Source organism: Chlorocebus sabaeus, chromosome 6 (assembly GCF_047675955.1).
Source record: "Chlorocebus sabaeus isolate Y175 chromosome 6, mChlSab1.0.hap1, whole genome shotgun sequence".
Classification (NCBI taxonomy): Eukaryota; Metazoa; Chordata; class Mammalia; order Primates; family Cercopithecidae; genus Chlorocebus; species Chlorocebus sabaeus.
Genome location: NC_132909.1, coordinates 56863357 through 56888176, shown reverse-complemented (window position 1 = coordinate 56888176; position 24820 = coordinate 56863357). Strand labels below are relative to the sequence as shown.

Below are 24820 nucleotides of genomic sequence, written 5' to 3'. Positions count from 1 at the left end.
AGCCTCTGGGATGTGGGCACAGGGTGGGAAAAACACAGGGATTCATCCTCCAGAAGCCACCACATTTATTAGCACGAGAGCCAGAGATGGGGGCAATCCAAATCAGAGATGTCTCTTTTTCAAGGGGCAGACGTGACTGGGGGGACCATGGCCGAAGAGAGGATGACCGGGCATGGCAGGGCACGGCTGACGGTGGCATGATGGACAGGGATCACAAGAGGTGGCAAGGTGAGGAGCAGCTCTGGGCTGGGACCAGGTTGTGCTGGGAAGTGATGGAAAGATGGAGGCCACGCCTTCTCTCACTCCTCAGGTGAGCACAGGAGGTGCTCTGCCCTCAGTGCTGGAATGAGGAGTGAAAAGCACTTTAGACACCACCTACTCTCTGGTGGTCTGGCCCAGGAGTTGGACAGTGGGCGTTCCCGAGTCCTCTCTGCTGGGAGGACACTGGGCGTCTGTGGTCACCGTGCCGAGGTGTCCTCCTGGGACCTGCTAGTTCCGGGTACCTGGGGGCCTCACCAAAGGGAGTGCAGTGGGCTAAATGTGCCGTGGGTTCCACGCCATGTGCACAGGTTCCTAAAGCACATCTGTCTTCCAGGTGGTGAGAGAAGCATGTCTGGTCACTCGGGGCCTGGCCACATGATGAACCGAGGAGGGATGTCAGGGTAAGGCATGCCGGGGCGGCTCCCCTTTCCCCTGCTTTGCATATTGGCCTACCTTGGAGGACGCTTAACAACCAGTCCTTCCAGCTAACGCCCCCTCCCCCAAGTGTGACGTGAGGCCAGGCATGGGGTACTGTGGAGCCTGCCGCCACTCAGGAGGGGAAGGCATCAGGAAGGGGCCTTGCCTGCAAGCAACGTCCAGGGAAGCTGTGCAGGCTGGGATGGGCCAGGGGAGCAGGAGGATTTCAGTCAAACCAATGTGAATTTGTTCCTAGGCGCGGCAGCTTTGCCCCAGGTGGGGCCTCCCGGGGCCACCCCATCCCACACGGTGGCATGCAAGGCGGGTTTGGAGGCCAGAGCCGGGGGAGCAGGCCCAGCGACGCCCGCTTCACTCGCCGCTACTGAGTACTTGGAATCCTGTGTCCTGTCACGTGGCAACAAGGCTATGTTCTGTTAGGAGTTATCTTAAACTGTGTAAAAATATTTTTTTTTTAATCTGCTGCCATATTGTAGCTCAATACAATGTGAATTTTGTTTTTCGTTTTGGGGTTGTTTTTTTTTTTTTGTAATAAATGTGTTTCCGTTCACATACCCTTTATTTAAAGTGTTACTTCTTTATTTCTGCCTCTTTAAATGAAATGAAATTATACTTAGTGTCTTTTAGTTGTATTGATATACACTGACTGTTCCTTTTATTATTTTTCTTCTTTTTTTTTTTTTTTTTTTTTTTGGAGATGGAGTCTCGCTCTGCCACCCAAGCCTGGAGTGTTGGCACAATCGCGGCTTACTGCAAACTCCACCTCCCGGGTTCAAGTGATTCTCCTGCCTCGGCCTCCTGAGTAGCTGGGACTACAGGCACCTGCCACCACGCCTGGCTAATTTTTGTATTTTTAGTAGAGTGGGGGTTTTGTCATATTGGTCAGGCTGGTCTTGAACTCCTGACCCTCGTGACCTGCCCACCTCGACCTCTCAAAGTGGTGGGATTACAGGCATGAGCCACCGTGCCTGGCCAACTCTGTTAATTTCTAAGTATGTATGAAACGCATGTGATAGAAAACCTCCAGGAAGGCATCCGGGTGTGGAAGAGGCTTTCCAGTGAGACGATGATTTTCGCATAATGGGCCTGTGCGGTGCAGGTTTTGCCTGGCTTCTCAGGTCAGCGAGCTGTCCGCTCCTTTAATGTTAGCACAGACGGGGCTGCTCTGCTCTTTGGTGCTGGGTGACATCCCTGTCAGGGTGTGGGAGTCTCACACCCTGTTGATGGACACTGGCAGATGCTTCCCCCACGGATCACACTCAAACCAAGCCTGTGAAGATTTCCAACTGCCACTCTCCACGCTGACTTGCCAGAGCCCAGTCACCATCATCGTGTGGATGCTTCCGCATTACCTTTTTACTCAGAGGACAAACTATTTTCACAGCAGAGTCGGGGGTGGAAGCAGTGAAGGCTGAAGGTCCTCAGCAGCATCTCAGGCCTGCGGTGTGCTTGTGCGCGGGCGCGGCCCCCTTGTGCCAGGATAGGGGCTCTGACCAGCCCAGGGCTGGCCTCTGCGTCGGCCGGAAGGGACAAGCTCAACACCAACCCTCCACGTACCAATAGCAGGCTGGAGCCACGGCACCTGGGATCCGGCACCTGTCCTAATCCAGGAAGCCGGACCAGACTTGGGACATACCTCAAACTGTGAAGCGGGTGCCTCCCACATTTTGTAGGCCTCACTAGTGGAAAGTGAGGAGGAAGCAACGTCCAGCAGACAGGAAGACGGCGGAGCCCTGGTTGACGCTCTAGGGTCCCTTCAGCTGTAAAGGACAGGTGACCCCACCAATACCAGTGGTGGCTTAGATGATAAAGGGGGGCCCTTCCCTGCCTTAACGGGAAGTCTGTATGTAGTCAGTTCCCAGGATTCACTGCAGCCCACCTCAGGCTCCGTGTCTCTGAGGATTTTGGGGCTCTCATGGATGACGGATGGCTGAAAGAGTTCCAAAAATCCTATCTACCCACAGTGCGGGCATCATCGGGGCCTATCCAGCAGGACAAGGAAGGGCAGGAACAGGGACTTGCACTCACAGGCCTCTTGGCAAACTCACCCCTGAGGCTCCTCAGCCGGAACTCGGTCCTGTGCTCGCCTTTCTTGCGACCCGTCCCTGGCGAAGACGGAATGTATCCTTTCAGAAGGGATGTGACATCCAGGAAGGAACCCAGTGGTAACCCCCAGCAGCCATATTCTCAGCCTTCCCCTCATACCTTTTTTTTTTTTTTTTTAACACACAAGCAGTTCACATTGTACTTTTTTTTGTTTTGTTTTGTTTTGGTTTTTGTTTTTTGAGATGGAGTCTTCCTCTGTCTCCCAGGCTGGAGTGCAGTGGTGCAATCTTGGCTCACTGCAACCTCTTTGTCTCCTGGGTTCAAGCAATTCTCCTACCTCAGCCTCCTGAGCAGCTGGGACTACAGGCGCCTGCCACCACGCCCGGCTAATTTTTGCATTTTTAGTAGAGACGGGTTTTCACCACATTGAGCAGGCTGGTCTCAAATTCCTGACCTCAGGTGATCTGCCCACCTCAGCCTCCCAAGGCGCTGGGATTACAGGTGTGAGCCACCGCACTGGGTTCCAATTTTTTTAGCCATATGCAGTTGTGCATGCCAGTAATCAATCCCAGCTACTTGGAAGGTCAAGGCAGGAAGATTGTTTAAGGCCAAGAGTTCACGTCCAGCCTAGACAGTAGAGCAAGACCCCATTTCTTTGATGGGTTTTAGGGGGTTTTTTTTTTTTTTTTTTTTTTTTTTTTTTTTTTTTTGAGACGGAGTCTCGCATTGTCGCCCAGGCTGGAGTGAGTGGCGCGATCTCGGCTCACTGCAAGCTCCGCCCCCCGGGTTCCCGCCATTCTCCTGCCTCAGCCTCCCGAGTAGCTGGGACCACAGGCGCCGCCACCGCGCCCGGCTAGTTTTTTTTTTGTATTTTTCAGTAGAGATGGGGTTTCACGGTGTTAGCCAGGATGGTCTCGATCTCCTGACCTCGTGATCCGCCCGTCTCGGCCTCCCAAAGTGCTGGGATTATAGGCGTGAGCCACCGCGCCCGGCCTTAGGGGGTATTTTTTGAAATAAATGACAGGCTGTGTGCGGTGGCTCCCGCCTGTAATCCCAGCACTTTGGGAGGCCGAGGTGGGTGGATCATCTGAGGTCAGGATTTTGAGGCCAGCCTGGCCAACATGGCGAAACACTGACTCTACTAAAAACACAAAAATTAGCTGGGTGTGGTGGTGCACGCCTCTAGTCCCAGCTACTCAGGAGGCTGAGGCAGAATAATCACTTGAACCCAGGAGGTGGAGGTGGCAGTGAGCCAAGATTGCACCACCACACTCCAGTCTGGGCAACAGAGCAAGACTTAGTCTCAAAAAAAAAAAAAGAAAAAGAAATGACAGATTCCACTAGCTGAGAGAGATGAGGTCTGTGAACATCTGGGGCATGTCCCTACAGACTCCTTTTTTTTTTTTTTTTTTTTTTTTTTGAGATGGAGTCTCGCTCTGTCGCCCAGACTGGAGTTTAGTGGCGCAATCTCGGCTCACTGCAAGCTCCACCTCCCAGGTTCACGTCATTCTGCCTCAGCTTCCTGAGTAGCTGGGACTACAGGTGCCCGCCACCACACCCAGCTAAGTTTTTTTGTATTTTTAGTAGAGACGGGGTTTCACTGTGTTAGCCAGGATGGTCTCGATCTCCTGACCTCGTGATCCGCCCGCCTTGGCCTCCCAAAGTGCTAGGATTACAGGCATGAGCCACTGCGCCTGGCCCAGACTCCCTTTTAACTCTCCTTTACGTGGCCTCATACCTTCCTCCCAGGTGTCATTATTAGCCCCAGTTGACAGAAGAGAAGACTGAGGGCACAGATTGGACACTACCTGTAAGAACCAAATGCCCACAGCAATAATTGTAAACCCCAACTGTGTAACCTACATGGATCTACAAAGTCAGAATCCATGGCCGTTATGCCAGTTCTCTAGGGCCAAGGTAACAAATTGCTACAAGCTTTTTGTGTGTGTGTGTCTCCTGTTGCCCCGGTTGGAGTGCAGTGGTGCAATCATAGCTCACTGCAGTCTCCATTTCCTGGGCTCAAGTGATCCTCCTACCTCAGCCTGCCCAGTAGCTGGGACTACAGATGGGTGACACCACATCTGGCTAATTTTTGTATCTTTTGTAGAGATGGGGTTTCATCACACCCAGGCTGGTCTTGAATTCCTGGGCTCAAGCGATCCACCCGCCTTGACCTCCCCAAAGTGCTAGGATTCCAGGTACGAGGCAACACAGGCAGCCCAGTCTCCTAGGCAGGAGAGATGCCTCGGAGTGCTTCTCCCTGGCCACAGTCTTGAGTCATTTGCATGGGATGTTCTACTTCTTACGCCCAGGCAGCACCCTTTGTCATCCTTCTGCTACACAGGGAAGGACAGGGATTCGGCCCTGCTGTCAGCCAGGCACTGAGCTGTACCTGCCCTTCCCCACCGTCCTCAGTGTAACCCTGGGAGGCTGTACAACCCCATTTTGCAGACAGAAAAACTGAGGCCTAGCAGGGTGAACTGACGAGCGAGGACAACCAGCTGGCAATGGAAAAGATCCAAGCTTCGAACCACCCATTCATTCAACTCCCATTTCCACAGCCCCCCTCTCAAGCAGGGTCCCCGGCACTGACCAGATGTGTTCACACAACAGACCCAATCGGTGCCTGCCCTCAAGGTGGGCACACATGCACGTGGTGAGCTTATGAAGTGCAGCTTAGGCCAGCTGCGGTGACTCATGCCTGTAATCCCAGCACTTTGGGAGGCTGAGGCAGGCAGATCACAAGGTCAGGAGTTCAAGACCACCGTGGCCAACATGGTGAAACCCCGCTTCTATTAAAAATAGAAAAAATTAGCCAGGTGTGGTGGTGTGCACCTGTAATCCCAGCTACTCAGGAGGCTGAGGCAGGAGAATCGCTTGAACCCAGGAGGCGGAGGTTGCAGTGAGCCGAGATCGTGCCACTGCACTTCAGCCTGGACAACAGATCAAAACTCCATCGTGAAAAAATTAAAAAGGCCAGGTGCAGTGGCTCATGCCTGTAATCCCAGCACTTTGGGAGGCTGAGGCAGGCGGATCACTTGAGGTCAGGAGGTTGAGACCAGCCTGGCCAACATGGTAAAACCCCATCTCTACTAAAAAGACAAAAATTAGCCGGGAGTGGTGACGCGTGCCTATAATCCCAGATACTCAGGAGGCTGAGGCAGGAAAATCGCTTGAACCCAGGAGGTAGAGGTTGCAGTGAGCCAAGATCACACCATTACACTCCAGCCTGGGGGAGAAGAGCGAGACTCCATCTCAGAAAAAAAGAAGTGCAGCTTGATGGTACAGGTTGCCCTGGCCACAGAAGGAATGGAGGCATTTCCTGGATGGGGGAGCACACTGTGAAGGCTCTGAGGCCAACAGGAGCAAGCTTGTGGGAGAAACTGCCAGAAGGCTTTGGGGGAAGAGGGGAATGGCCACAGGGGACAGTGTCATGTATTTTTGACACTCTGGGAGTGAAGTCTCTGGCCATGGGCTACTTGGTGGTCTGAGATTGTTCTATAGAGTAAGAGGAGCCTTTTCCGTCCAAATCATGGTCCCCATCCTTACACATGTCTCCAGGAAGCAGCTGAAGCCCAGGTCCCAGAGGGACAGACCCTGCGCTTGGTTTCAGCACGGCGACGCACATGAGTGTCCACTTTGGCCTGCACCTCAGCCAGGGAAACGTCTTCAGAGTTGGCCATGCCTCTAGTGGCAGCCAGCCCAACAATGCCAGGCTCCAACAGCAGGCCTTCACTGGCAAGACTCTCTGAACCAAGATGGACCAGTGCTTTGTGGGTAAGTGGAGTAGACTAACGAGTCCTCATACATCCATCCACCAACCCATTCACCCGACCATCTATCCACCTACCCATCCATCCTCCATCTAACCCATGCATCCATCTATCTACCTATCCATCCATTCATCCATCCACACACCCATTCATTCATCATCCATCCACTCACCTACCCCATCCATCTACCCCATTCATCCACCTATCTCTCCATCCATTCATCCACCCACCCAGTCATCCATCCACCCATCCATTCATCCACCTATCCACCCAATCCAACCCATCCATTCATCATCCACCCACCCATCTACCCCGTCATCCATCTACCCATTCACCCATGCATGCATCTACCCATCTAACCACTCATCCCATTCATCCATTAATTCATCCATGCTTACTAATCATCTTCTATTTATTTATTTTATTTATTTATTTGTTTGTTTATTTATTTATTTATTTATTTTTGAGACGGAGTCTCATTCTGTTGCCCAGGCTGGAGTGCAGTGGCCTGATCTTGGCTCACTGTAACCCCCGCCTCCCGGGTTCACACCATTCTCCTGCCTCAGCCTCCTGAGTAGCTGGGACTACAGGCACCCGCCACCATGCCCAGCTAACTTTTTGTATTTTTCTTTTTTTTTTTTTATAGTAGAGACGGGGTTTCACCATGTTAGCCAGGATGGTCTCGATCTCCTAACCTTGTGATCCGTCTGCTTCGGCCTTCCAAAGCGCTGGGATTACAGGTGTGAGCCACTGCGCCCGGCCTCTTATTATTAATATTATTTATTTTTGAGATGAAGTCTCACTCTGTCACCTAGGCTGGAGTGCAGTGGCGCAATCTCGGCTCACTGCAACCTCCGCCTCCCGGGTTCAAGTGATTCTTCTGCGTCAGCCTCCCGAGTAGCTGGGACTGCAGGCGTGTGCCACCACGCCCGGCTAATTTTTGTATTTTTTTTTAGTAGAGACGGGGTTCTGCTATGTTGGGCAGGCTGGTCTTGAACTCCTGACCTCAGGTGATCCACCCATTTCGGCCTCCCGAGGTGCTGGGATTGCAGGCGTGGGCCGCCTGCCCAGCCCATGCCTACTAATCATCTTCTATACCCCAGGCTCTACACTGGGGTTTGGGGCCACGCCTACTATTAACACATGGTCCCTTAGGGAGCTTGCATCCTGTTGAGCTAAGTCACACAAAAGCAAACTGCGGTGCCCAAGGAGAAGAAAAGGTGCTGAGCTCTGCCTCAGGACAGGGGCATGGTGACCCTGCGTGTAGGAGAGGAGTCTGCCAGGATGAGGGGCGGAGGGGTCTTACTCTCCTGCAAGGTGAGATGAGGCAGGGTGTATAGGGACCTGGTGCCCCTGGAATGCAGACGTGGTGTGGGGGTTGAGGCCTGGAAGTTCTCTCCCAGCCTCAAGGAAACCACCCCTCCTCTTGGCCTGCCTCTTCCTTCTTCCAGAGACCACGGTCCCTGGGGATGAAGGACGCCAGCCCTCGGTGGCCTCAGTGCTGCCAGAGGCCAGCAAAGGGGTCAGAGCATGTGGCTTCCACTGTTGCCTTAAGTTCCTGCAGTTTTCTGAGCTTCTGTTTGCTGACCTGTAAAACGAGGCTACTGAGCTGCTCTGAGGATTGCAGGCTGAAGGGTGTCATCGCAGGACTGCATTCCCTCTCCCTCCAGCTCCAAAAACCGAATTCTACCAAGGCATAGAGCAGCTCCTGAGTCCAAGTTCACTGGGATCACTACTGAAAGGGACTGGAGGCAGCCAAGTGTCTAGGCAGAAAGGGGCAGGTCCCAGGGAAATCCCACCTTCAAGCCAAAAACAGCCCGAAAGCTGAAAGACCAGACTGCTGGTCCTGGAGGAAACCCACCACCCAGAGAGAGAACTTCTGTTCCTGTTTGTCCCCCCTTTCCTGGTTGATTCTTTCTGAACAATGCCTTTTAACCAATCGAATGTTGCCCTTTCCAATACTACCTATGGCCTCCCCCCGCCCCCGCAATTCTGAGCCTATAAAATGTCCTGGACCCAGCTACGCGAGGAGGAGAAAACCAGACCCCGCATCCTCTCTCCGCTGAAAGCTGTTCAGTCGCTCAGTAAAATTCTTCTCCTCCCTCCTCAGCCTTCAATGTCCAGCGTATCCTCGTTCTTCTTGGGCGCAGTACAATAGCTTGGTACAAGCTATACAACACAGGCGACTGGGGCATGCCAGCATGGCCAAGCGAGGCCCAGGCTAGGTGTCGCCGGCTGGAGGTCCCTGGCTTGCAAAATGACTGAGAAGAAACATCCTGCATCTCTACTGACAGCAAACTCATTTCCAGGACCATGTGAGATGGGAAGACACGTGGCTGTCAGCTGCTTCGGTTGTCACCTTGTCCTTTCAGATTTAATTAAAACTGGCTGCTCAGCCCTCAGCCCACAAGGGAAGAACCCAGGTTGCCGCTGGCCCATATGGCACCGGATGGATGGGGCCAAGGGTGGGCTGAACGTGCTCTGGGCTGGTGCCACGGAGACCCTGAGCCCAGCATCCCCCCAGCCAGGGCTGGGGACCCTCAGGGCTCACGTTGCTCCTGGTTACCTTGGCTTTTTTTTTTTTTTTTTAAGAGACAGGGTCTCACTATTTCACCCAGGCTGGAGTGTGGTGGTAGTCATGGCTCACCTCAGCCTCAATGTCCCAGTGATCCTCCTGCCTCAGCCGGGGCCACAGGCATGTGCCACCACACCCAGCTAATCACCTCCACTTCTGCTGTACCCACCAGCCCTTGGGATGCCCAGTTAGCACTCACTCCAGGCCAGGGCCGGGCAAAGTGCACTCAAGGCTGGAGTGGGACCATGGGCAGCTGTGGTGACAGGTGAAAGGAAGGGCAGCCACTGATGACAGCCACTCAGTGTCCCCCATGCCCCAGCCCCAGCTGGCCTCCAGGCCTATGGACTCCCCCGCTCTCTCTTCTAGCTCTGCCGATCCCACGTCGCGACAGGCTAGCTTTCCCTGGACTCGGTTCCTAGCCCATCCTGCTTCTAGCTATCAAGTGACCCCAGCTGTCAAATGGCAATGTGCCACACCCCACCCTTGCCTTGCTCTGTGGTCTTGGCTGTGGGTGTGGTCAGGCATTTTCCCAGCCCCTTCCCACTTTCCCAAAGTCACCCGCAGACCTCTGCTCTCCGGAGCTCCGCTTCCATGGCCCCCCAACTCCCCTGACCCCAGACATGTTCTTGCACACAGGTGCCAGTGGATGGGCGAGGACGGACTCATGGGATAAAGCCCATAAGCAACCCCAGGGAAGAACTAAGTCACATTCGTGGAGCTGCAGGACCCAGCCGCCTGGATGGAGGGAAGCGGCCCAGAAGGCAGCTGCCCACTGGCCTTGTCCAGTCCTTCCCCTCTAACAGTGCTGATAACAGGTGTGAGGGCTGCAGAGGCCTCCTGGAGCGGGCGGACACCCCCTGGCCCAGCCATGGCATCACAGCACTGAGAGCAAACCCCTCCCGTCCTCACAGGCTGGGGCTGTGTGCCTGGGTGCGAGGCAACTGGAAATTCTGCATTCCCAGTGACAGTTTGTGAACAGCCTGGGCTCCAGACAGGCTGGGCAGACAGAACTGTCGGTGCAAGTTTCTTCATCTGTAAAATGGGCCTGAAGCCTGCTCCTTCCTGGGGCTTCAGGAAGGGCTTGGTGGACGGTGGCAGGAGGCGGTGGGTGCGTGGGTGCTGCTGGCCAGGACGGTGAGCACCGGCTTCCTCCTGCAGCACCGAGGGTCAGGGATGCTCCCCTGCCCTGCTCATCCCTCCCTCACCCTAGACCTGCCCCGACCACTGTTAAGGCCCAGTAAGGACAGGGGTACAGCGGATGTGGGGGACCTGCCCCGGGACCATGCTCCTCTGGGGAAGGGGGTGGGTAGGCCCCGTGGGCTCCCCTTCTGCCAGATTAGGCCGCTGATCCCAGCCACACCCCTCCTACGCCCTGCTCAGGCCAGGGGCTTCTCCTCTCTGAGTGGGACAGCAGGGAAGATGCCCCGGCCTCTAGTCTCTGCTCCTCTCCTCTGTAACAGCTGTCCCCTCCTGAGCTCAGTCCCCTACGCCAAGCAACATAAACCCCTGAACTCGTGGGAACGGGGACCCTGTTCCACCTCGGTGAGCATCACCCGTCTGCTCCCTGCCCTCAGGGCAGCATCCTACGGAGGTCTCCGGCCCCACCCAAGCCCCCCACCGCCACACCCCCATCTGCCTGGAGCCACCAGGCCTCTTGCCATCACCAACCCTGTGGACCGCCCTCTGTGACTGGATGCTGGGAGCCTCTCAGGGAGCCACTCGACAGGCCCGGCCTCCCAGGGCTCATGCCTGATGCGGGGGAACAGTGCAGGCTGCCAGGTAGCTCAGCCACTGTGTGGCAAGGGTGTCAGGGAAGGCGTCCCAGGGGAGAGGGGATGTCCGGGAGACCCTCTGAATGGCAACAAACACGTGGATTTCCTTCAATAGCCAGGAATCCCTAGGGTTGTCGAGGAGAGGGTGGAATGAGGGTGGAGTCCAGCCAACAAAAGGCTGGGACAGGACTGCGGATAGGAGCTGAGGAGGGCAGGAACCAGTGCCCCGGGGGCTCCTGCCCTGTGTCCTGCAGGGAAGCAGACCCCACTTCTGTCCACTCTGGCTCTTCCACTGTCCTACCGTGGTCTCAGCCCTCCAAAACCAAGACCCCCCACAACCCAGGCTTGGCCAAAGCACTTTCCTGGCCCCAGAGCACGGCCTGGGGAGCACCGGGAGCAACCGCTGTGACCTCTAACTCCCCGCACCAGAGCAGACGGCAAAGGGGAGAGCTATGGCCTGTGGTCAAGATCAAGCCCTGACAAGCCATCAGGAGCCAGAAGCCCAGGCTTTGGTGCTCTGGGCACCACCAGGCCGACCCTGTGCCCCTTGGGGCCAGCACACGGGTCAGGGAACACTTCTGAAGTCCTTTATTGGGCCGGCAAGGCCGGAAGCTGCCCTCGCAGTGGGGTCCCAGTCTGGAGTCTTCAGGTCAGTGGCAGCCCTGCCCATTCTGGCCGGGGCAGGCGGCCCCTGCTGACTCGCTACTTGGTGCGTGCCTTCACATACTCCCAGCCCTCCTTGGAGTACTCGCGGGCCTTGGAGGGGGCCACCGACAGAGCTGACATCACCGTCATGATGCCTGTGGGAAAGGGACGGCCACTGGTGATGCTCCCCTCCCAGCCTCACCCAGCCTCCAACCCCTGGGAAACTCTAAGAGGTTTTTTTTTTGGGTGGTGGGCAGGGGGACAGGGGACAGAGTCTCACTCTGTCGCCCAGGCTGGAGTGCAGTGGTGCGATCTTGGCTCACTGCAACCTTCACCTCCCGGGTTCAAGCGATACTCCTGCCTCAGCCTCCCAAGTAGCTGGGACTACAGGCGCGCACCACCAAGCCCGGCTAATTTTTGTATTTTTAGTAGAGATGGGGTTTCACCATGTTGCCCAGGCTGGTCTTGAACTCCTGACTTCAGATGATCTGCCCGCCTCGGCCTCCCAAAGTGCTGGGATTACAGGCGTGAGCCACTGCACCCAGCCTAATTTTTGTATTTTTAGTAGAGATGGGGTTTCACTATGTTGGCCAGGCTGGTCTTGAACTTCTGACCTTGTGATCTGCCCGCCTCAGCCTCCCAAAGTTCTAGGATTACAGGCGTGAGTCACCGCACCCGGCTTTGTTTTGGTTTTTAGAGACAGGGTTTCCCTCTGTTGCCCACGCTGGAGTACTGTGGTGTGATCATAGCTCACTGCAGCCTTGAACTCCAGGGCTCAAGGCATCCTCCTGCCTAAACCTCCCGAGTAACTGAGATTACAGGCACACGCCACCATGCCCAGCTAATTACAAAAGATTTTTTTTTTTTTTTGTAGAGAGAGGGTCTCATTATATTGCCCAGGCTGTTCTCAAACTCCTGGCTTCAAGCAATCCTTCTGCCTTGGATTCCAAAAGTGCTGGTAGCCATGAGCCACCACACCCAGCAAGCAAAATTTTTTTAGAACAACGTCCAGCAGAAACTGAGGCATTGGTGGGGCAGGGCCTTGCCTTGTCCAAGCTCATAGGACAAGCTCCAATGTGGGCGGGCCCAGGCCTCCTGCCTGTCATTCTACCAGGTGTTGTACAACCCAGCCCTCAAGGCTCCCCCCAATCCCCTTCCTTAGAATCTCCACTCTTTTCCCTTGTATTTATTTATTTATTTATTTTTGAGACAGAGTCTTGCTCTGTCACTGAGGCTGGAGTGCAGTGGCACCATCTCTGCTCACTGCAACCTCCACCTCCTGGGTTCAAGCAGTTCTCCTGCCTCAGCCTCGCGAGCAGTTGGGACTACAGGCACGCACCACCACACCCAGCTAATTTTTGTATTTTTAGTAGAGACGGGGTTTCACCATGTTGGCCAGGATGGTCTGGAACTCCTGACTTCAGATGATCCACCCACCTCAGCCTCCCAAAGTGCTGGGATTACAGGCGTGAGCCACCGTGCTCGGCCTTCTTTCCCTTTTAGATCCCTAACAGACATATGTTGGGCAGGAAGGGGGATGGACAGAAAGGAATGGCCAGGAAGTGGGGAGAGGGGCTAGACTGGGGTGTCTGCAGCAACCTCCCAAGTAAAGAAACTGGGTGCCTTACCTGCATTCCAGGAGTCACGGACGGGAAAGTAAATCTTTGGAGGGGCTGGGAGCTGGGAAAAGAGATGAGCAAAAAGAAGTGGTGAAAAGGCTCAGCAGCCCATCCCCAGAAGCAGAGGGAGGAGGACAGGCCTGAGAATCAGGCCAGCATAAATATGGAGAACAACACCATGCAGGGCTGGAGGGACCCCCCAAGAGCTCACCACCCGCCAAGCCCTGGCCTCGCTCCCAGCCCGGAGTACCTGGGGTATCTGCAGGCCCGTCTGCTGACACACGTACTGGCTGAACTGGTACACGGCGGGGGGGACCACCTCTCCAGCCTTCTGTAGGGCTGCCTGGCTCTTGTCGCTGGGCCCCAGCAGCTCCTGGTCGTACACCAGGTAGACGGCGCCCCCAGCCACACTTCCCTTGATGAGGAACCTGCGGGCAGGGACGGGAGGAGCAGAAGCTCAGCGGACACTGACCGCCACCCTCAGGAGCTAAAGGCCCACGGAGACAGTGAGACCCTCCTGGGGGCTCACCGTCCACAGGTGACACACTGTAGTGTAGCACCGTCGACCCAGACTCCCATTATATACAGCACTCGATTTACAATGTGCAAGGCAGGGCGGCTGGACGCCACTTTAACTGACAAACTGAAACCCAGAGGGGGAGAGTGGGTCACTCAAAGTCCCACAGTGAGCAGGGGCAGTGAAGACGTAAGATCCTTGACATTCTAGAAGCCTTCCAGCCCTGGAGAAACCAAGTGTTCCTGGGCGCCTCCTGCCCGCTGTCACTCCGAGCACGCATTCACCTCCCATCCACGCCAGCGGCAGGATTCACCGGCATTCCCACTTCACAGAGAAGACAACTGAGGCTCGGAGGCGGAGGCTGACACCGCGAGTGGAACGCCAAGGGCTCGCTGGGAGGCAGGAGGGAGGGGACTGGCGACCTCGGGAAGCCCCACCCCGCTGGAGCCTCAGTTTCCCTATCTAGCCCATAGGCGGGGGACGAAGGGGAGGTGACCCTACGGAAAGCGAAGAGCAGATCGGGACCAGACTGGAGACAGGGATGCCCGCAAAAAGGGACTTTTTCGGGGACTCGGGTCCCCTCCGGCTCCCTCACGCACCTCATCAGCGACCACACCCGGGCCACCATGGTCGCTCGGATCCACGCGCAAGGACACTCGACTCGCCCGCCGCTTCCTGTCGCGGCCCTGCAGAGGCCTCTGGGAGGCGTAGTCTTTCTTGCCCGACGCAAGGTCCTCTGGGAGTCGTAGTCTCTTACGGCTCTGAGACTCCAAAGAAAGGCTGCAGTCCCGCAGCAAGGGGCCGCTGGGAAATGGACGCTTTAAGGCCCGGGCCGCCGCAAGGTTGTCTGGGAAATGTAGTCAGCACGGCGCTATTTGTACCTCCCCGCGGAGCCTCCTGGGAAATGTAGTTCGGCCCGGCCCGGTCCTGGCAGCGTGAGGGGAAAGAGGCGTTAGGTGCCCGGCTGAAGCCTGAAGGTGACCCGAGAAGAAGTCGGAATCCGAGAGATCCACCCGCGCCCGCGCGGGGAACGAAGGGCCCGGACCTAGGAAGAGTGTGCCTAGAAGGCGGTTGTCACGGCAACGCGAGGGCGGGATTGTTCGAGAGCGGCGGCCCCCTCATGTGATCGATTCGGAGGCGGGGCGTCCGCCCAGGGGGCGGCGCCGGGCCCCTGCTGGGAGGTGGAGACCAGGCGGGGACTGTTGCCCGGCGACGCTCCGGCGCTGGGTCCCCGCGGCCTGGCTCCTCCCCGGGAGAAGGTGGGCTTCGAGTCACGTGACCCGGGCCCTACGGGAGGGGGCGCGGTCGGGTACCCGGCAGGAGGCGGCCGAGAAGAGAGGACTGTGGGGGCGTTCGCGTGGCTCCCAGGCCGGGACCCCAGCCCTGCTGGACAGTGGGGGAAACTGAGGCCTGAGTGGGTGAGTGCACGGTTTAGGGGTGCGCAGCGGGTCACACGCTAAGGGTCAGAGGGAAGCTAAGGACCGCCGAGGTCAAGAAGGGGCCGGTGAGTTCTGCAGAGAGTTGGCTCCCCCCCATTTCTCCCGCATTTCGGCCGGGCTGCTTTAACCGTTCATCTGCCCATCCCTCTGTCCATACGTCCATCCTTCCATCCACCCATCCATCCTTCCATCCATCCATCCGTCCATCCACCCATCTATCCTTCCATCTATCCATCCACACTTCCGCTCATCCATCTGAATCCCCATCCATCCACCCATCCGTTCATCCATCTGTCCGCCCATCCACCCACCCATCCATTCATCCATCTGCTCCCCCATCCTTCCGCCCATCCATCTGTCCACCCATTCATCTATTTATTTGGCCATCCGCTCATCCATCCGTCCATACATCCATAAATACATCCATGCATCTGTCCGTCCATACGTCCATCCTTCCATCCATTTATGTGTTCCCCCCGTTTATCCATTCATCCATCCATCCACTCATCTGTCTATCCATCCATGCATCTGTCCGTCCATCATCCATCCATCCACCCATCCATCTATTCATCTGGTCATCCACCCACCCATCCATCCTTGTATCTGTGCATCCATACATGCATTTGTCCATCCATCCATCCACCTATCCGTCCACCCATCTGGTCCCACTTCCCCCTGCCGGGCTGCTGCAGTCAGTATGGAGCTGGGAGTGGAAAGAGGGATGAGCAGAGGGGCTTCATGGGCTGTCCCTGGCAGGGGAAAAGGTGGAAGCTCGTTTCTTGCTGTGGGCATGCCTGGTGTGTTTGGGGAAGGCGAGGAGTTCACTATTGTGAGAACTGAACGATTCATTGATGGGGCCGTGGGAGAGGAGGAGAGACAGGTAGTCAGGGTCGACAGGTAGTCAGGGTCTACATCTGCAGGGCCTCATGGGGTGCAGTGAGGAGCCTGGTTTCCACCAGTTGCAGTGGGGACCCCTGAGAGGGTTTGGAGCAGGCAGGGCTGTGGCCATGTTGCTTTTGACACAGATGCCTTTGGCTGCATGGACAGGAGAGGCAGGGAGGGAGTGAGTGTGGACATGGGGAAGCCAGTGTGAAGGTGGGGGAGACCAAATGGGAGATGGAAGGGAGGCCAGAGGAAAAATGGGGGTGGTCAGGCCAGGAGTAGAGTCTAGGAGGGAGGTAACAATCTGGGAGCCCTGGAGAGACAGAGGAAGGGACAGTTGGGGAGAGATTGGAGAGGGAGAATTGGTAAGATCTGAAAACCATGAGCTCATGGGGGTGAAAGGATAGAAGGAGGTAAGGACAATGCCTGGGTCTCCCATTTAGGGACAGGGGACAGTGGGGCTATTACTGTGATGGTGAGCTGGGAAGAGAAGCAGGTGTAGGGTGACATGCTGAGCCTAGATTGGGTCCTGCTGGCTCTAAGGGGCCTGGAGGTTGTCAAGAGGAGACACCCAGAGGACAGCAGAGGCAAAGAACCTAGGGCTGGACCTACAGATGGGAGATCTCGGGACTCCTCAATGATCCCCTCCATCTGGTTTGTCTCATCTTCCTGGTTCTGGAAGTCCTCTTCCCCTTGTCCCACTGACTATTTTTTTTTTTTTTTGAGACAGAGTCTCACTCTGTCGCCTAGGCTGGAGTGCAGTGGCCGGATCTCAGCTCACTGCAAGCTCCGCCTCCCGGGTTCACGCCATTCTCCTGCCTCAGCCTCCCGACTAGCTGGGACTACAGGCGCCCGCCACCTCACCTGGCTAGTTTTTTTGGTATTTTTTAGTAGAGACGGGGTTTCACCGTGGTCTTGATCTCCTGACCTCTTGGCCCGCCTTGGCCTCCCAAAGTGCTGGGATTACAGGTGTGAGCCGCCACGCCCAGCCTTTTTTTGTTGTTGTTGTTGATATGGAGTTTTGCTCTTGTTGCCCAGGCTGGAGTGCAATGGCAAATCTCAGTTCACTGCAACCTCCATCTCCCGGGTTCAAGCAATTCTCTTGCCTCAGCCTCCCAAGTATCTGGGATTACAGGCATGTGTGTGCCTCAGCCCCCTGAGTAGCTGGGATTACAGGCACCTGCCACCACGCCCGGCTAATTTTTGTATTTTTAGTAGAGGCGGGGTTTCACCATGTTGGCCAGGCTGGTCTCGAACTCTTGACCTCAAGTGATCTGCCTGCCTCAGCCTCCCAATGTGCTGGGATTCCAGGCATGAGCCACTACACCCAGCCCAAGGAGGTCACTTTTGCACTGAGACTTGAAAGAAGTGAGAGAGCAAGCCATTTGCTTATATCCGGGAACAGCATTCTAGGCAGTAGAAACAGCCTATGCGAAGGCCCTGAGGCAGGATGGTGAATGGCGCTTTTGTTTGTTTTTTTGAGATGGAGTCTCGCTGTGTTGCCCAGGCTGGAGGGCAGTGGCACAATCTTCTCAACTCACTGCAAGCTCCATCTCCCGGGTTCACACCATTCTCCTGCCTCAGCCTCCCGAGTAGCTGGGTCTACAGGCGCCCATCACCACGCCTGGCTAATTTTTTGTACTTTTAGTAGAGATGGGGTTTCACCGTATTAGCCAGGATGGTGTCGATCTCCTGATCTCATGATCCACCCGACTGGGCCTCCCAAAGTGCTGGGATTACAGGTGTGAGCCACCGCGCCCGGCCAGCTGGTTTCCAGGAACAGCAAAGGGTCTGTTTTAGTGGAGCAGAGTGAGCAAGGAGGACAGGTCCGCGCAGGGCGCTTGTGGCCACCAAGGAGTCTGGTTTTTATTCTAACTGAAACAGGAAGGATTTTCAGTCCAGGGGAGGCAAGGTGTGTGGATGGAGAGGGCTGAGAAGGGTGGAGGGAGAGGGTGCAGGTGCGGTGGTCTGGACAGGTGGTGGCTGTGGAGAGGAGGGCGTGGATCCAAGGCGGTGGCATCACCAAACACCCACCAAACGCGGTGGCTGTGGGCCAGGCCTGTGCCGGCCACCTCTGTCCCCTGTCCCTCTGCAGGCCCACAGAGGACCATGAAAGTGCTTCTCCTCACAGGGCTGGGGGCCCTGTTCTTCGCCTATTATTGGGATGACAACTTCGACCCAGGTGAGCACCTGGGGTTGAGGGAGGGAGAAAGCGGGCCAGCTGTCCTGTCCTCCGCCCAGAGTGACCACCCTGGCTATGGCCAGCCAGCCTCCAGGGAGCGCGAGTGCTGCTGACAGGGGCCAGCGCTGGTGTCGGTGAGGAGCTGGCCTATCACTACGCCCGTCTGGGCTCCCACCTGGTGCTCACGGCCCACACTGAGGCCCTCCTGCAGAAGGTGAGCCACCCCATGTCTAGACGAATGGTGGGGGTGCTCGTGGCGGGAGGGAAGAGAGCCTAGGTTTGAATCCCTGCAATGATCCAGGCTTCCTGTGTGACCTTGGGCAAGTCGCCTAACCTCTCTGAGCCTCTCAGTTTCCTCATTTGCAAAACGGGGACAATAAAACCATTTTCTGGCCAGACAAGGTGGCTCACACCTGTGGTCCCAGCACTTTGGGAGGCTGAGGCAAGTGGATCACCTGAGGTCAAGAGTTCAAGACCAGCCTGGCCAACATGGTGAAACCCCATCTCTACTAAAAATACAAAAATTAGGCCAGGCACGGTGGGCTCACGCCTGTAATCCTAGCACTTTGGGAGGCCAAGGCGGGCAGATCACTTGAGGTCAGGAGTTCAAAACCAGCCTGGCCAACATGGTGAAACCCCGTCTCTACTAAAAATACAAAAAAAAAAAAAACCCAAAACAAACAAAACAAAACAAAAAAAACACTGGCATGGTGGCAGGCACCTGTAATCCCAGCTACTGAGGAGGCTGAGGCAGGAGAATTGCTGAAACCCATGAGGTGGAAGTTGCAATGAGCTGAGATCGCACCACTGCACTCCAGCCTGGGTGACAGACTCTGTCTCAAAACAAAGAAGAAAAAAATTAGCAGGGCATGGTGGCACGAGCATGTAGTCCCAGCTACGTGGGAGGCTGAGTCAGGAGAATCACTTGAACCCTGGAGGTGGAGGTTGCAGTGAGCCGAGATCGCACTACTGCACTCCAGCCTGGGCAACAAAGTGAGACTCCGTCTCAAACAAACAAACAAAAACCCCACCTTCTCATGGGTTAGGATGTTGTGCCAGTGCAGTGAGGCGGTGACTGGAAAGTGCAGTGTTTCTCAGCAAATGAGAGTATTGGGTGTCCACGCCTGTGCTGATAGCCAGGGTTCTCAAACTCCAAGGGACGGATGGCCACTTCCTAGCAACAAACAGCCCATTGCTACTTCAAGGAAGGGTATTTCAAGGTACTTTCAAGGTACTTCACAAACCTTTCAGTTTTTCAAGAGAAGCTAGCAATCTGGAAATTGTAGGTGAAATGTCCTGTTTTAGATGTTGATGATTGACTAACCACCAAATTGGCCAGCATTCTGGCCCGCGGGCTCCACTTTGTGCCCCCAGCACTGGTAAATTTTTGGGAATGGTGTCGAATGGGGCTTGAGGCTCAGAGTGAGGAGGGGTGGTTTCAGGCGGGGGCCTCCCTATGGCTGGCAGGTGCGGGGTAGGGGGGCACTGCTGTAGAGGAGAGGCCCACGGGCATCTCTGGCCCCCCCAGGTGGTAGGGAACTGCCGGAAGCTGGGCGCCCCCAAGGTCTTCTACATCGCTGCGGACATGGCCTCCCCTGAGGCGCCCGAGAGCGTGGTGCAGTTTGCGCTGGACAAGCTGGGTGAGAGGCTGGGCCTGAAGTCTGGAGTCCAGGACCTTGGCCTAGGCCTTAGGGACAGGACCGGAATTGGGCTGTGGGTGTGGCTACAGTAACAGGTGTCTCAGGACGGATACGTATGCGGACTGGGGGCATGGTCGGGGCGGAGTCTCATTGCATCTTGGGGAAAGAGCTCTGAACGGGGCCTCACTGAATGGGGAGGAAACCTTGCTAGATCCAGGGAGTAAGGCCAGGGCTGGGTGTCTTTGATCGTAGGGGGAGTTACCTGGGGCGGAGCTCACTGGATCAGTGCTCTGGGTGGAGCTAAGATCGGGGGCGGGGTTTGATCGTGTCCTTGGGGAGGGGCCTCGGGGCAGACCGGCGTTTCTGGGCCAGGAGGGCTGGACTATCTCGTGCTGAACCACATCGGAGGCGTCCCGGCCGGCACGCGAGCCCGCACCCCCCAGGCGACGCGCTGGCTCATGCAGGTGCTCCGCTCCTCCGTGGCCCCAGCCCGCCCCTCGATCTCAGGGACCGGTGGTCCTCTCCCTTCGCGGCCGGGGCTCTGCCAACTCCTGAGCCGGCTCTCCACCTTTCCCGCCCCGGCCACGCCCCTCCTAGCCCAAGGCCCCGCCCCGGTCTTGACCCCGCCCCGGTCTTGACCCCGCCCCCGGGCTGGCCTTCCGGGTTTCTGGCCCCGCCTCGGACCCGGTCCTGGCCCCGCCCTCCGGGTTTCTAGCCCCGCCCTGCCCCTAGGCTCCGCCTCTGCCGGTGACTCGCGAGTGCCACCTGCAGGTAAACTTTCTGAGCTACGTGCAACTGACGTCGCGGGCGCTGCCCAGCCTGACGGACAGCAAGGGCTCCCTGGTGGTGGTGTCCTCGCTGCTCGGTGCGTGCACTCGGCCCCGGCTCTGCGGGACGGGGAGTGGGGAGCTCGATGCGGGTGAGCCTGGGGAGGGTCTGGGCAGGCTTCCCGGACGACGGGGAGCCACTCAGCCGCTGCTGTCTGCGCTCCCAGGTCGCGTGCCCACGTCGTTCTCCACTCCCTACTCAGCGGCCAAGTTCGCGCTGGACGGCTTCTTCGGCTCCCTGCGGCGGGAACTGGACGTGCAGGACGTGAACGTGGCAATCACCATGTGTGTCCTGGGCCTCCGAGATCGCGCCTCCGCCGCTGAGGCAGTCAGGTGAGGCCCGGGCGAGCCTGGGGTTGGGCTGGGGCCCATGGGCGGCCGCCCAGTCCCAGCCGCAGTCCCCACCGCGCCCTCCCGTCCCCAGGGGAGTCACGAGGGTCAAGGCGGCCCCGGGGCCCAAGGCAGCCCTGGCCGTGATCCGCGGCGGCGCCACGCGCGCAGCTGGCGTCTTCTACCCGTGGCGTTTCCACCTGCTGTGCTTGCTCCGGCGCTGGCTGCCGCGCCCGCGGGCCTGGTTTATCCGCCAGGATCTCAACGTCACCGCCGCTGCTGCAGCCTGAGCACCGGGGGGTGCCCCTTAACGTCCCAGACGGGAACGCTCCTCTCTCCAACTGTCCCTGGAGCCAGAACACTCACAGAGACAGCCCTGAGAGGGTGGCCATAGCCCAAGATGAGGTCATCAAGACAGAAAAGCAAAACCCAGAAAAACGACGGGCACCTGGAACCAGTTACAGCTTCGGAGGTGCAGGTGCCCCTTGTTAGGTGCCTTTGTCCGGGACCTGCAAGGCCTCACCTGTTTGGCCTTTATTGATGACATGACTGCTTCCATTTTGCAGATGAGGAAACTGAGGCTCAGAGAGGTCACGCCACCCTTGAGCCACCCATGGACCCCTCTCCATCTCCTGTCTGTGTTTCTAAGTCCCTGATTTATTTTTTCCACTCATTGCATCTGGGATTATCTCCCCCAACCCCTGCCAGCTTCCCCCAGGTGGGGTCTCTGGTACTTTTCACACCTGCAGGGACGTCTACACTGTTCGTCTAGCTGGTGGCAGGGTCTGAGAGGGAGGAGGAGGGAAAGAGTGTGTTCTGGGCTGGACCCAGCCTCCTGTTTGTGAATAAAAACTCTTCTTCTCTTGCATATATGCTGTTCAAATTCCTTGGTAATTCCAATTTGCTAGCAGCTGGTGGGCAGAGGGAGTGGGGTGTATGCATCAGGATCCTTGACTCTCAATCCCATTTCACAGGTGGAGAAATGGAGGCTGAGAGGGCCAGGAGCCGTGGCTCACGCCTGTAATCCCAGCACTTTGGGAGGCCAAGGTGGGCAGATCACTTGAGGTCAGGAGTTTGAGACCAGCCTGGCCAACATGATGAAACCCTGTCTTTACTTTTTAATGTATTTATTTTTTGAGACGGAGTCTCACTCTGTCACCCAGGCTGGAGTGCAGTGGTGCGGTCTAGGCTCACTGCAAACTCCACCTCCAGGGTTCAAGCGATTCTTGTGCCTCAGGCTCCCGAATACTTGGGATTCTAGGTGCAGGTCACCACACCTTTTTGTTTTTTTTTTTAGTAGAGATGGGGTTTTACCATGTTGGCCAGGCTGGTCTCGAACTCCTAGCCTTAGGTGAAACCCCTGTCTCACCCCCTCAAGTGCTGGAATTACAGGTGTCAGCCACTGTACCCGGCTGCAAATATTTTAATTAAAAAATTAGCCAGGCGTGGTGGCATGTGCCTGTGGTCCCAGCTAAGGAGGCTAAGGCAGGAGGATCACTTGAGCCCTGGAAGTCAAGGCTGCAATAAGTTATGATTACAGCACTGCACTCTGTAGCCTGCGTGACAGAGCAAGACTCTGTCTGGAAAAAACATGAAAGCGCTAACCCCAATTAGAGCAGCCCTAAATTGAGACTCTCTCTCTCGTATATTAGTAGCATTAAAGGAGAAAAATTGGAAACGTGTGTGTTTCCGCCACGTGATTCAGTTATTTAGCTTCCCGTCCCTGCACCACCTAAAATTATATCAGATGTCCCCAAGGGGCACTATTACACGTTGCTGTATTCAGACCGAGTCCAGAGCTTGACCAGTTGATAGATAATGAAACCAATACCCTCATTAATGGGACTTTTTTTTTTTTTTTTTTTTTTTTTGACAGAGTTTCGCTGTTGCCCAGGCTGGACTGCAGTGGCGCGATCTTGGCTCACTGCAACCTCTGCCTCTGGTGTTCAAGCAATTCTCCTGCCTCGGCCTCCTGAATAGCTGGGATTACAGAAGCATGCCACTATGCCTGGCTATGTATTTATTTATTTATTTATTTATTATATTTTTGAGACGGAGTCTTGCTCTGTCGCCCAGGCTGGAGTGCAGTGGCGCAATCTCGGCTCACTGCAAGCTCCGCCTCCCGGGTTCACGCCATTCTCCTGCCTCAGCCTCCCGACTAGCTGGGACTACAGGCGCCTGCCACCAGTCCTGACTAATTTGTATTTTTCGTAGAGACGAGGTTTCACCGTGTTAGGCTGGTCTCGAGCTCCTGACCTCGTGATCCACAAGCCTTGGCCTCCCAAAGTGTTGCGATTACAGGCGTGAGCCACCGCACCTGGCCTAATGGGCGTTTTAACAGTTCAAACAGTTTATTATTATTATTCTCGTTCTACAATTGAAGAAATTCTGGGAGATGACGTCGTCGATGCAGGGTCGGCCAGAAATCGGCGGAGTTGGCATTCCAACTCATGTCACAAGCAGAGGGAGGAAGGCAGCCAGGAGTAAACGCGCATGCTCAGGGAGCTCGGTCGCGCATGCTCAGTGAGACCGCGGGGGGAAGACTCCAGCCGCCAGGGGGAGCGCGCGCCGTTCTTGCCTCTCTGGCCTGCGCCTCCTGAGCCAAGTAGATATCCCAGAGTTCCGCTCGGCTCCAGCCCTTCCGCCAGGGCCGCCACTGGAGAGCAGCAGGTAAGTGCGTTCTCGCACTGCCGGGATCCGCCGCTATCCGCCGCCATCCAGACTCCCGGGTCCTCTGTGCGGGTTGGAGGATGGTTGGTTGTGGCGAGCGAGGCTGAAGAAGCCGGGACGCGGGTCTCTGGGTCTCGGGAACCGAGCCTGTACTCACCTCCGCCCCTTCTCCCCGCCGCTGTCCGCAGCCATGGCTCTACGCTACCCTATGGCCGTGGGCCTCAACAAGGGCCACAAGGTGACCAAGAACGTGAGCAAGCCCAGGCACAGCCGCCGCCGCGGGGTGAGTGCGGGGGCCGCGCGGAGGTTGTCGGGGGTTTCTTGGAGGGTGGAGGGCACGGCTTGGGCAAAGGCTCTCAACCTGAAAGAACGCGCGTTGGGGTGCGGAACTAAAGGGGGCGGCGGCAATCCACGCTGGGGCAGAGGGAGCACCTTGAGAGCGGCGCGGGGCAGCGGGTTTGGGGTTCTGACGTATGAGTAGGAGTTCGCTGATGGAGCTGGCCCGAGGTTGCGGTGTGTGAGGTGTGTCAGTGTACTGGGCTCATTTATTCAGCCTGGACTCCAGGCGCGTCCTGCGAGTGTTGCGGAGACTGGGACTTGGGGAGGATGGGAGCTGCTCTGGGCGCGGTGAAAAGCGCTAGGGGTTAATTCCTTGGTTCTCACAGCTCCCTACGGAGGAAATCGTGGCAGCGCGGGAAGCTGCTTAAGTAGAATGCAGGGTTCCCCCTACCCTGACGGCCGCCCCTTTTTCCCCCAGCGTCTGACGAAACACACCAAGTTCGTGCGGGACATGATTCGGGAGGTGTGTGGCTTTGCCCCGTACGAGCGGCGTGCCATGGAGTTACTGAAGGTCTCCAAGGACAAACGGGCCCTCAAGTTTATCAAGAAAAGGGTAGGTGGGCGCTGCCGGCCGGGGGGCGGGATGGGATGGGAGTTGGGGCCGGACTGACGACGGCCTCGTCCCTGGCAGGTGGGGACGCACATCCGCGCCAAGAGGAAGCGGGAGGAGCTGAGCAACGTATTGGCCGCTATGAGGAAAGCTGCTGCCAAGAAAGACTGAGCCCCCTCCCCTGGCTTCTCCCTGAAATAAAGAACAGCTTGACAGAAGCCCTGGCTCTGCTGCTGTCCGTGGGTGGGGGGTTGTCCGCCGTCCCCTCTGGTGCCTGTCCTGAGCCACACCCTCTGTGGGTGCTGCCTGGCCGCAAAT

General features: G+C 56.7%; 4 protein-coding genes across 21 annotated transcripts in view; 3 read left to right on the top strand and 1 right to left on the bottom strand.

The window, feature by feature from the left end:
* The window catches only part of SAFB (scaffold attachment factor B), a 45153-nt gene extending 43896 nt beyond the window's left edge, over positions 1 to 1257 (top strand). For 2 of the 4 annotated variants that reach the window (XM_007994930.3, XM_007994929.3), the window contains exons 19-21: positions 131 to 228; positions 596 to 662; positions 935 to 1257. In XM_007994930.3, coding sequence (XP_007993121.1) covers positions 131 to 228; positions 596 to 662; positions 935 to 1064 — 295 coding nt within the window. In that variant the 3' untranslated portion in view covers positions 1065 to 1257. Of the gene's footprint in view, positions 1 to 124; positions 229 to 595; positions 663 to 934 lie in introns of all 4 variants that reach the window. The other 2 variants (XM_007994927.3, XM_007994928.3) reach the window with 1 other exon arrangement.
* MICOS13 (mitochondrial contact site and cristae organizing system subunit 13) lies at positions 48 to 14580 on the bottom strand. Of its 3 annotated transcripts, XM_007994924.3 has the most exons (5): positions 14243 to 14580; positions 13377 to 13554; positions 13136 to 13187; positions 2745 to 2801; positions 48 to 2456 (listed from the first exon to the last, which is right to left on the bottom strand). In XM_007994924.3, exons 1-5 carry the CDS (start codon positions 14269 to 14271, stop codon positions 2053 to 2055), a joined length of 720 nt encoding a protein of 239 aa, XP_007993115.1. In that variant the 5' UTR covers positions 14272 to 14580; the 3' UTR covers positions 48 to 2052. The 3 variants fall into 3 exon arrangements, with proteins under 3 accessions (XP_007993115.1, XP_007993116.1, XP_037850519.1); XM_007994925.3 differs by lacking the exons at positions 48 to 2456; positions 2745 to 2801 and adding an exon at positions 11436 to 11662; XM_037994591.2 differs by lacking the exons at positions 48 to 2456; positions 2745 to 2801; positions 14243 to 14580 and adding exons at positions 11436 to 11662; positions 13928 to 14052.
* A 180-nt stretch (positions 14581 to 14760) lies between these two features.
* Positions 14761 to 23434, top strand: HSD11B1L (hydroxysteroid 11-beta dehydrogenase 1 like). 13 transcript variants are annotated; one of them, XM_007994920.3, is made up of 8 exons: positions 14761 to 15061; positions 18060 to 18146; positions 18230 to 18360; positions 19675 to 19786; positions 20159 to 20250; positions 20558 to 20651; positions 20781 to 20946; positions 21038 to 21811. In XM_007994920.3, exons 2-8 carry the CDS (start codon positions 18074 to 18076, stop codon positions 21231 to 21233), a joined length of 864 nt encoding a protein of 287 aa, XP_007993111.1. In that variant the 5' UTR covers positions 14761 to 15061; positions 18060 to 18073; the 3' UTR covers positions 21234 to 21811. The 13 variants fall into 13 exon arrangements, with proteins under 13 accessions (XP_007993111.1, XP_072873169.1, XP_072873168.1 ...); XM_073017067.1 differs by lacking the exons at positions 14761 to 15061; positions 21038 to 21811 and adding an exon at positions 22820 to 23147 and having other exon boundaries at positions 17126 to 18146; positions 20519 to 20651; XM_007994914.3 differs by lacking the exons at positions 14761 to 15061; positions 21038 to 21811 and adding an exon at positions 23158 to 23320 and having other exon boundaries at positions 17127 to 18146; positions 20140 to 20250; positions 20519 to 20651.
* Positions 23435 to 23504: 70 nt separating this feature from the next.
* On the top strand, positions 23505 to 24720 carry RPL36 (ribosomal protein L36). Its single transcript, XM_007994933.3, has 4 exons — positions 23505 to 23613; positions 23802 to 23896; positions 24371 to 24505; positions 24584 to 24720. Exons 2-4 carry the CDS (start codon positions 23804 to 23806, stop codon positions 24671 to 24673), a joined length of 318 nt encoding a protein of 105 aa, XP_007993124.1. The 5' UTR covers positions 23505 to 23613; positions 23802 to 23803; the 3' UTR covers positions 24674 to 24720.
* The last annotated feature ends 100 nt before the right edge of the window (positions 24721 to 24820 follow it).